Genomic DNA, 10,768 nt, shown 5'->3' with positions numbered 1-10,768 from the left:
AAATCAGTCTGGCTTTGCCTCCTCTGTGCTGGGATTAAAGGTATATGCATACCTAACACAACAACAATAAAAATAAAACTGATGAGGGGCTGGAGAGATGGCTCAGTAGTTAAGAGCACTTGCTGCTTGTCTAGAGGACCTCAATTCAATTCCCAGTGTGCACACGGTGGGTCATAACTGTCTGTAATTCCAATTCCAGGAGATCAGCCACCCTCCTGCGGCTTTTACAGGCATTAGGCATACATGTAGTAAATATACATACGTGCAGACAAAACACTCGTATAAAAATAAGCATTTTGGGGCTGGAGAGATGGCTAAGTGGTTAAGAGCACTGACTGCTCTTCCAGAGGTCCTGAGTTCAATTCCCAGCAACCACATGGTGGTTCACAACCATCTGTAATGGGGTCTGATGCACTCTTCTGGTGTGTGTCTGAAGACAGCTATAGTGTACACATATAAATAAAAAAATAAATCTTTAAAAAACATTTTTAAAAACAGCTGATGGATGATTCAGTAAAGACATATATATCACAGCATAGGACAATGGCAGCATAGATGCCTGTCCTCAACAATGGAGCACCATCAGCTGGCCTCACTGACCTACAGGGCAGAAGACACTAAAGCAGAAACTACTGGATAAGGTCTACCTTGACTGGTGAAAGTGTTGGTCTTGGTTTCTTTCTATCTCTCTCTTCTTTTCTTTTCTTTTCTTTTTTCTTTTCTTTTCTTTTCTTTTCTTTCTTCCTTTCTTTAGATTTATTTATGGGCTGGGGAGATGGCTCAGAGGTTAAGAGCACTGGCTGTTTTCCAGAGGTTCTGAGTTCAATTCCCAGTAACCAAATGGTGGCTCATAACCATCCATAATGAGATATGGTGCCCTCTTCTGGCCTGCAGGCAGAACACTGTATACATAATATATAAATAAATTCTTTTTTAAAAAGATTTATTTATTTCATGTATGTGGATATACCGTTGCTGTCCTCAGACATACCACAAGATGGCATAAGATTCCTATTACAGATGATTGTGAGCCACCATGTGGTTGCAGGGAATTGAACTCAGGACCTCTGAGAGAACAGTCAATGCTCTTAACCACTGAGCCATCTCTCTAGCCCTGGTCTTGGTTTCTTAACGTTTTGCCTGCATAAAAAATTTGGCCCTTGAAATAATTTTCTATGTTTGTTTTTGTTTGTTTGTTTGTTTGTTTTTTGGTCTCGGTCTTTCTCAGCTGGTCAGCAGCTCCTGGATTTCCCCAGAGTAACAGAACCCTAGCAACTGACAGTCCTTCTCAAAGACATACCCAGGCCTTTGGAATGGGGTCCACAGAGCAGTCTGCCTGTGGTGTAGGAAATGCAATGGGGAAAACGGTCTGGACCCTTGAAGAAACAACAGATATGCATGCAAGTGACTACTTCTTGGAAATGGGTCAGAGCTCATAGAGAACAGTCCAGGGATGCAGTTCAGTGATGGAGTGTCTGCTTTTATGTACAAAGGCTTGGGTTCAACTCCTTCACAAAAATCTCCTGAACCAGTCTGAGGGTAGAATGGTGAATGTTATGGTCTGGGGTATACATGGACCTTCTGGTCTTCAGCTCTTTGACATGAGGGGTTCATACAGATCCTAGCAAGATCCAGATGGATTTTTTTTTTGACCCAGCAGTTTGCCCATGTTAGTTCCCTCATCTTACTCAATCTTTATTGAGAAACCAGGGGGTGTAGATACTGGTAAATCATTCCCTATGAAATTTGTACTTGTTCCTACTATGGAGTTGTGTTGACCCCCTACCACTGTACAAGTCGTATTTGTTTCCTTACAATCCCACAGTCTGGCTCTGCTCAGGGTCTTAAAAGCCTGAAGTCAGAGTATCCCCGAAGTCTGGTGGCCCACTTTTAGACCACCGACATCACTACAGAATCTCATTCCTCCAAGCTGTAGGGATGAAGATATTTTGTCTTGGCTGCAGACTAGGACTTCCAAAGGCCACCCTCAGACCTTGCCCTGTTGCCCACCCAGTGGGACTCTTACCCCTAGGTGGAGGGACAGCTACTGGAGGGAGTTGCTCTCTGCATCTGCTCTGCTAGATGCTCTGTCGCCAGTGCAGGGACATTCTCTCACCTTTTAATGTTATGCAGCCTGATGAAGTATGCATATGACTATGCTGCTCACAGTCACACAGGGGACTTTATGGTGCAGAAACCAATGTTCATAGTCTTGGGGGTTCTTAGAATTAGACTAACCATGAAGACTTGATAGGGACCATTTTCCTTGTCTGTCCATGGCAGCTCTAAACTGTCTCAGTATTTTAATGTGCCATCAGGCAACTCACTATCCAGACGGTCCAGACCTATTCTTGTGGCATTTATTTTAAGACAGGTTCACCTTCCTGATGGTGATATCCTGCCTCAGCCTCTTGAATGCTGAGGTCACAGGTATGTGCTACCATGCCCATCCCACTTCTGTTATTTAGAAATGATCATAAGAGGTGGTCTAGTGGCTAAGAGTGTTTGTTGCTCTTCCAGAGGACCCAGGTTTGATTCCCAGCACCAAAAAGCAGCTAACAACTACCTGTAGCTGCAGTTCAAGAGGATCTAATGCCCTCTTTTGGCCTCTGACTGCACTTCATGTAGTACACATACATACGACACCCATACCCACACACACCATATTTTTTAAAAGATCATAAGCCAGGTGTAGTGGTGCATGACTTTAATTCTAGTACTTGGTAAGTAGAGGCAGGTGGATCTCAGTAAATTGAAGTCCAGCCTAGTCTACATAGTGAATTCCACAGCAGCCAAGGCTATGTAGAGACCCTTTCTCAATAAATAAATTGATTATAAAAGGTAAGTATGTTGGTCTGTCAACGGGGCAGGGACTGGTATACCATCTAGTTTAGCATTAAATCTTGAGTGCTTGGTATACAGTGGGTGTTTGGTAGGTGCTGGATGAATAAAGACCAATGTGGGTCTTTACGGATGAATAACAGTAGATGCATAAGCAACTCAGTTTGTGCCTGTGTCTGGTCTGATTATATTACTTTCGACCTTAAGAAGCCTGTGGTGGGGGAGTTGGGCTTGACTGAATCTCTGGTCCTGTGGTTTTTTGCCCCAACGAGCCTGGCTGCCTGGAATGTCCAAATCACCAGGAATAGGAGCCAACAGCAGATTCTTAGTCTTTGTGCCTAGTGGACTGGTTGATACCCCTTGTCTGGCCACACCCCTAAGCCCTAGGTCTAGGGCTCTGGATTGGCTGAGGCTTGGACATGAGGTCAGTGGTTTTGCTTTGTCCTGATCTGTTTTCTTCCTAGAGGGACAAAGATTCTAGGTGGGTCTGGGAAGCAAGGGACAAAGGGAAGGAGCCGGAGTAGCTCATGCCCTTAACTATGGGAGGGGCAGGTGGCTTGGTTAGCAGCCCAGGCTGCCTGCTTGGCTCCAGTTTTCATCTGTGGTTATTTCCTGCTTAAGGATGTGGCAGTGGTGGTGGGGGGAGGTAGTTGGAAGAGAGCAAACAAACTTCTGCTGTCCATCGTGACTCTTCTGGCCTGAAGCAGAGGATAGGATGGAGGGAAGGTGTTGGCCAAGGGTCTATATGCCTGTCTCTGGGGAGTCTCCTATAGATAGATCAGCATCTGGCCTGTGACCTGAGACTGGGTTATTGGGATTTGCAGTTTCCGAGAGTTCCTCAAACCTCAAGTGGAGCCCTGAGATCAGGGAGTCTGCAAAGAGAAGACCTTAGCAGAGGTATAGAACAGATTCCTTCTAGCGACTCTTCCTCAGTTCTCTATCTGGAAATGTGTCTATCATTTCCTGAACACTTTCCCTCCATGAGAAGAAGCAGGATAAAGGACAGCCTGGGATAACCATGGGAGAGTGAAGAGGGGAGACAGAGATCAGAGGCAGAGGTCAAGGCGGAGAGTGTGGGGCAGAGGCAGACACTGTAGCAAGTAAGGCAACACTATTTAGGAAAACATAAGGGAAGCCAGAAAGGGAGGATTGGGGAATGGCCTGCTGGGTAGAACTTTTTTTTTTTTTTTTTTTTTTTTTTTCCCAGAATAAGAGTCCCAGGGAAGAGCTGGGGGCCAAGTTTATGCTCTGCCTGGCCCAGATCCTGGAGAGGAGATGGCCCCTTAAGTCCTGAGGGGCTTCCTAGAGCCTCACAGCTGGTCCTCCCTGTTGTCCCCTCCCCTCCAAGAGCCAGCTAGGCTGAGGTTCTGGCTTGGCTGAGGACTTGGGGACCCCACCCCAACCCGCAGGGATAGGGCCTGTACTGATTATATCCAAAGAGGAGGCCTACACTAGTTAAGGGCTTCTGTGGTTTTCTTGGATTCTTTTCCTTTCTTGTTCTGAGGTTTGCTAAACTAGTAGGAGCAGGCTGGAACACAGTGCTACTCTGTTATTTCCCATTTGTTTATATGACTTTGTTTTCCCAGGGCTTCAAATTTGTGCTTTCTGTTGAGAGAGTTCCACTCCCCTTTTCTCCAAGTGGAGGTTTCCCAGATCACAGTAATCCAGTCTCAGCCTCAGGACTCTAGGGTTTGCCTTAAGAAAGTGGACAGCCCCAGTCATCAGGTCATGAAGGAAAGTGAGCAAACTCACACTCCGTCCTCAGTGCCTAGAACTCCTGTCCTTCACTTCCCTGGTTGGCTGTTCTCTGTTCTGTTTGAGAAAGATAACATCATGTGCAGCTGTGGCTGATCTGGAACTCACCATGAAGACGGACGGGGTTTGCCTCAAACTCAGAGATTCACCCACCTCTGCCTCCCAAGTCCTGAATTAATGGTGTGGGCCAACATGCCTGACTGAATGTTTGGCTGTTCTTGATCCTAAAGATAACTGGACCACATTGCCATCATGTTGTCCCCAGGAAGCTCACTATGGTCCCAGAGAAGGGCATAGTAAAACCATCTTCAGCTAAAGTGAAATTGGAAGTCACCCGATGTGGCAGGGAGAGTACAAGAAAGAAGCCCAGGTTCTCTGAGCTGGCTGATCACATAGGAGAATGTCAGAGCAGGGGATACAGATCATTCACCCTCAAACACCGGTTCTGCTGAAGCTCAGGAAGTTTACCAGATGCTTGGCACTCACATGGCCTCAGGAATCTTCACATCCAGGCCTCCTCTTCTGTCCCAGGACTGAGCTACTGCCCCTCCCCAGGACTGACCAGTGACTGGCCCAGCGTCTACCCAGACCCTCCCACCAACTGGGGCCGGACAGGGTGTCTGCAGCATTATAGGCCAGTCAAGATGGGGGAGGCCAAGCAGTAGAGCAGCGCAGTGGGTGGGGCACAGGCCCAGCCCAGGGCTCCGTGATGTCAGCGGGTGCTGGCAGGGAGAGGGGGTCGGCTGTTTTTCTGAAGAGTTAGAGCTGAGTAAGACAAAGCACGGTGCCGTCTCCACAGGCGCCATGGAACTGCTATCCTGCGTCCTGCTGTGGGAACTGGTGCTTCTTCAGAGTGAGTGTGAGAGTGGGACTGGGTGTGTGGGACAGAGAGTGGGTGAACTGTCTGGGTTTAGGTTGGGAGGGGTGGAGAACCCCCATCAAAGAAAAGGACTGTGCAGGGTGCTCAAAATAGCAACTCACTTAGGGGAGCACGAAGCCTGCAGGTACTGTCAAATCCCAGAGAGCCTAAATGGGGAGGATGTGAGGAGTACCCTGGCTCCATGGTCAGCTGCTCAGGATTCAGTTCTCCCTGATGTGGAGAGGGAAGTCGAGTGGGGCTGACAACTAAGGGGCTAGTAAAATCTGTTCCAGCCCCCTTTTCAGAGCCCCCAGGCCTGCCCACTTTGGCCTGCTGACCAGGCACATTTTTCTTAAAAGCCTGGGCCGTCAGCCACTTCTCCACAGCTGTATCTTGGGCCAGTGGTGTCAGATCAGGATCGACTCCCCATGTCATCTGTTGGGACTGTGGGTCTCTGCTCTTGAGAAAGGCCAGCAGGGATACATACTGCACCCAGTGTGTGTGTGTGGGGGGGGGGGGAGGGTAGAACAGGGCTATGAATGCCTGAGGTCTGAAAGTTCCTAAAGGCTCAGCACAGATGCTTCTGTTTGTCTCAGCGTCGTGCTGGAGCAGTTCGGGTGGACTTGTTGCTATGATGTAGCCATGGCTACTTCAAGTTCACACTTCAGAACAAGCCTGCAGAAAGTCACATCCTTTCCTACTACTCACTGCCAGATGTCTGGTTTCCCACTCACCAGAGCTGTCTGTGTAGCCAGGAAGGTGGACGACTCCTGCAGCTTCTTTACCAGAACTTGTTAAGTGGGTAACATGGCAATAAACTGCCATGACTGCAGGAGGCCCCCAAGGGTGCAAAGGTTTAACATACCTAGAGCTTTATTCCTCCTCTTCTTGCAGGCTCTGCAGTCCTATCCTCAGGTCAGTATCCCTAACCCAGCTGTGGGCCAGACTCCTTCAGGGTCCACTTCTCTCCTAATCCTGCCTCCTATCTCGACTTCTGCCACTGACTCCCCCTTCCCAACAAGGGCCTTCAGGGACCGCAGCAGCCAGCAACTCTCTTGTGTCTGAGTCTGCGGTGAGCTTGGCAGCCGGAACCCCGGCGGTACTACGCTGCCAGAGCCCGCGCATGGTGTGGACCCAAGATCGGCTGCCTGATCGCCAGCGCGTGGTCCACTGGGACCTCAGCGATGGCCCGGGCAGCCAACGGCGCCGACTTGTGGATATGTACTCGGCGGGTGAACAGCGCGTGTACGAGCCGCGCGATCGCGACCGCCTCCTGCTGTCGCCTTCTGCCTTCCACGACGGCAACTTCTCGCTGCTCATCCGCGGTACGCTGTAGAACCATGGTGGGCTGAAACTTTGGCAGAAGTTGAAACCTTGGCGGCAGGGGTGAGGGTGGAGTGGGTAGCTGGAGGGAGCTGAGAGGTTGAGGGTGGATACGTAGGAAAGAACAGGAGAGACCTTCTGAATGTTGGAGCTTTAGATGGGCGGAGCCACAGAGGAGATAGGACATTTTAGGGGCGGGGCCACGAGGAGGATGGGTTTCCTCTAGCAAAGGTTATCTTCTGCCAAGCAGCTGTGGAGAGAAGCGACGAAGGGGTGTACACCTGCAATCTGCACCATCACTACTGCCACCTGGATGAGAGCCTGGCTGTGCGCCTTGAGGTCACAGACGATCGTGAGTGTGTCCCTTACCCTTCTTTGCTATTTCCATCCCTATCCTCCTTACCCCGCACTCCCAATCTTCACCCTCTTCACCTCTGTGAGGTGATCTGACTGCCTTTCTCAATGCATCCGCAGCCCTATTAAGTCGCGCATACTGGGACGGTGAGAAGGAAGTGTTGGTGGTGGCCCATGGCGCGCCGGCACTGATGACTTGCGTGAACCGTGCGCACGTGTGGACTGACCACCACTTAGAGGAGGCGCAGCAGGTGGTCCATTGGGACCGACAATTACCTGGGGTGCCACACGACCGCGCTGACCGCTTGCTTGACCTGTATGCATCTGGCGAGCGCCGCGCCTACGGACCACCCTTCCTGCGTGATCGCGTGTCAGTGAACACCAATGCTTTTGCACGCGGTGACTTCTCCTTACATATAGATGAGCTGGAGCCGGGTGATGAGGGCATCTATTCCTGCCACCTGCACCATCACTACTGTGGCCTCCACGAGCGCCGAGTCTTCCACCTACAGGTCACGGAGCCTGCCTTTGAACCACCAGCTCGTGCTTCTCCTGGCAATGGGTCTGGTCACAACAGTGCTCCTAGCCCAGGTGTGTGTACAGCCTGCGGCCTGAGAAGGGGCCCTGTTGTGACCTAGAGTGCTAAAGGTATTGCGGAGGCTTGCTTTCTTCCCTTCTTTCCTTTCCTTTCCTTTCCTTTCCTTTCTTCCTCTCCCCTTGCTCCTCCTCCTCTTCCTTCTTATTTTTGCTTTTGTTTTTCGAGACAGGGTTTCTTCTCAGCTGTCCTGGAACTAGCTCTGTAGACCAGACTGGCCTTGAACTCACAGAGATCCACCTGCCTCTCCCTCCTGAGTGATGAGATTAAAGGCATGCACCCCCACCACCTGGCTTGCAGAGGTTTTCTGATGCTTGCTACTTACCTCTAGATCCCACCCTGGCCCGAGGCCACAGCATCATCAATGTCATTGTCCCAGAGGACCATTCACATTTCTTCCAGCAACTGGGCTATGTGCTGGCCACCCTACTGCTCTTCATCTTGCTGCTCATCACTGTAGTCCTGGCTACACGCCATCGTCACAGTGGAGGTGAGGCTGGACCCTTAGATCAGAGGGGCCCAGATTAATGGAGGACAGTGGGACTGACCCAATAACTCTCTCTTCACAGGATGCAAGACCTCAGATAAAAAAGCTGGGAAATCAAAGGGGTGAGTTTACCTTCCCAACTCTCCTCCCAGACCTGCCTTGCCCTGACCTCCTAAACTGCTGTCTCCCTTTAGGAAGGATGTGAACATGGTGGAGTTTGCTGTAGCCACAAGGGACCAGGCTCCATATAGGACTGAGGACATCCAGCTAGGTAAGGGCGAGGGCCACAAGGGTCCAGGGGAAGTATGTTTTTGGGTGGCACTTATTTTTTCCCCCCAACCAGATTACAAAAACAACATCTTGAAGGAGAGGGCTGAGCTGGCCCACAGTCCCCTGCCTGCCAAGGATGTGGACCTGGATAAAGGTGAGCACTTTTACCCCTCACCCCACATGAGACTACCCATTCCAGGGACCCCTGCCATTTTCCTGTGAAGGCCTTGGGAAGTCATATCAAATGTCTTTGCTGACTTTCCCACTAGGACTAAGGGACAGAGAACAGACATTAGCCATTTTCTTGGCTTCCAGAGTTCAGGAAGGAGTACTGCAAATAAATGGACCCCGAGCTTCTGGCTGGGCCAGCAGCTCGGTATCAAAGGACATCTCCCTGACCCTCCTGCGGTATTCCTGGCTCTTCTCAGCGGCTGGTCCGACTTACCTAGAAACTTGGCCTAAACTTGGCACAGCAGTTGCCTGTACTTTGCACTTCCTAGAATCACCACCCTCATCTTGGTGAGCAACGGTGGGTTCCCTAGGGACTCTGGTATAGTGTCATTGCTGCCCTTCAGTCACCTGTACCCACTGAAGGCTGTATCCCCAACTTCAACACAACAAAAATCCACCAAAGATCCACCTTGTTAATATCCACCAAATACAAAGTCCCTCATGGCCTCTTACTGCTAGGCTTAGGAAGACACTTAAGGATTCTAGTTAAGACTCCTAGAGCTGGAGAGATGGCCCAGAGATTAAGAGCACTGACTGCTCTTCCAGAGGTCCTGGGTTCAATTCCTAGCAACCACATGGTGCCTAGTACTCAATGTATCAGAGTCATGGCTGTGAGTCACCATGTGGATGCTGGGAATTGAACCCAGAAATATAGTCACAACCATTTGTGGTGGGATCTGATGCATTTTTCTAGTGTGTGTCTGAAGACAGACAGCTGCAGTGTACTTATATAAATAAAAATAAATAAATCTTTAAGACTCCTAGCCACCAGTTAAACACATTAGCCATTGTCCTGGGGGTCTTCCTGAACTGCACTATGCCTGTGCATTTGCTCAGAGCCCTGCTGTCATATGTTCTGATTCATGTGCCCTCCTTGCTGCTTTGGGCAACTTGGGGCTGGTCCATGGCCCTTTCTCTGCTTCTGATTCCTTTCTGCTGAATGTCTTCTGAGAGCTGCACCAGCAGTTACTTAGTACCGTGTGACTCTTGGCCTTGACATCCCTCCCTAGGCTGGAGTCTGGGATTGGGGCCCCATTTGTCCTTTGTTTTGGCTGAAGATGGGGTGAAGAGGGCTCTGAAGGGCCTGTACTGTCACATCAAACAGCTGTCATTCGCTCCTGCTGGGGAAGTTTTCATGTGATAATAAAAGATATATCTGATTTTTAGTCTTGGACCTGCTGCTCTCCTTCTGTTCAGGGAGGACATGTCTGGGTCTTGGGAACCCCAGGATGTTCCCATAGCCTTTGTTTTAGTTCCACTGTCCTTCCTTGTCCCCTTAGGTAGAAGGACTTTGTCTACGTCCTATGACACAGGAACCCATTTTCCATGATGAAGGGCTTTCAGCTCCTTTTCTGAAGTGTGTGTGTGTATACAAGGAAGGGGGAGGTATACAATGGTGGGGGGGGGCAGAGATTGGCCATAGAAGGAAATGCTGTTAGCCCAGTTCTGTGGTGGTGCACGCCTTTAATCTCAGCACTTGGGAGGCAGAGGCAGGTGGATTTCTGAGTTCGAGGCCAGCCTCGTCTACAGAGTGAGTTCCAGGACAGCCAGGGCTATACAGAGAAACCCTGTCTCAAAAAAAAAAAAAAAAAAAAAAAAAAAAAAAACAAGAGAGAGAGAGAGAGAGAGAGAGAGAGAGGCGCAGATGCTGAGATGGAGTAAAAGAAAGACAGTAAAAGATAGGCGGGCATGTTCCCCAAGGATACAAATCTGAGGAGATTTGGGCAGAAAGAGCCCTAAGAGCCAAGCCTTGGTCAATAGGCTCAGGTGTTGGTTTTCAGGTACTGTTCCCCTGGGGATAGTTAAAACTAGGCACTGGCTGTGTGACCTCAGCAGACTCAGAGTTGTGTGAAAAAGCAGCTAAAAGAAGCCATAGACCTCTTCCCCCACCCCTTAAAAAATTGGGACTAGAGAGATGGATCAGCAGGTAAGAATACTGGCTGCTCTTCCAGAGGGCCCAGGTTCAATTACCAGCACCCACAGGACAGCTCACAACTGTCTGTAACTCCATTCCCAAGGAGTTATATCCAACACCTTCACACAGATATCCATG

The 10,768-nt window shown here is 49.7% G+C and overlaps 1 protein-coding gene across 4 annotated transcripts; it reads left to right on the top strand.

Moving 5' to 3' along the window:
- The first annotated feature begins 4,168 nt into the window (after positions 1-4,168).
- Mxra8 (matrix remodeling associated 8) lies at positions 4,169-9,881 on the top strand. Of its 4 annotated transcripts, none has more exons than XM_076933568.1 (10): positions 4,169-5,449; positions 6,350-6,370; positions 6,487-6,780; positions 7,029-7,130; positions 7,253-7,723; positions 8,059-8,217; positions 8,297-8,336; positions 8,409-8,485; positions 8,558-8,638; positions 8,754-9,881. In XM_076933568.1, the coding sequence occupies exons 1-10, from the start codon at positions 5,401-5,403 to the stop codon at positions 9,005-9,007; spliced, it is 1,548 nt and encodes a 515-aa protein (XP_076789683.1). In that variant the 5' UTR covers positions 4,169-5,400; the 3' UTR covers positions 9,008-9,881. The 4 variants fall into 4 exon arrangements, with proteins under 4 accessions (XP_076789683.1, XP_076789682.1, XP_034359755.1 ...); XM_076933567.1 differs by having other exon boundaries at positions 4,176-5,449; positions 6,478-6,780; XM_034503864.2 differs by having other exon boundaries at positions 4,177-5,449; positions 8,800-8,967.
- Positions 9,882-10,768: the final 887 nt, after the last annotated feature.

This window comes from Arvicanthis niloticus, chromosome 5, assembly GCF_011762505.2.
Source record: "Arvicanthis niloticus isolate mArvNil1 chromosome 5, mArvNil1.pat.X, whole genome shotgun sequence".
Lineage (NCBI taxonomy): Eukaryota > Metazoa > Chordata > Mammalia > Rodentia > Muridae > Arvicanthis > Arvicanthis niloticus.
The sequence above is the reverse complement of the archived record's forward strand: the minus strand, read 5'-3'. Positions and strand labels throughout refer to the sequence as shown.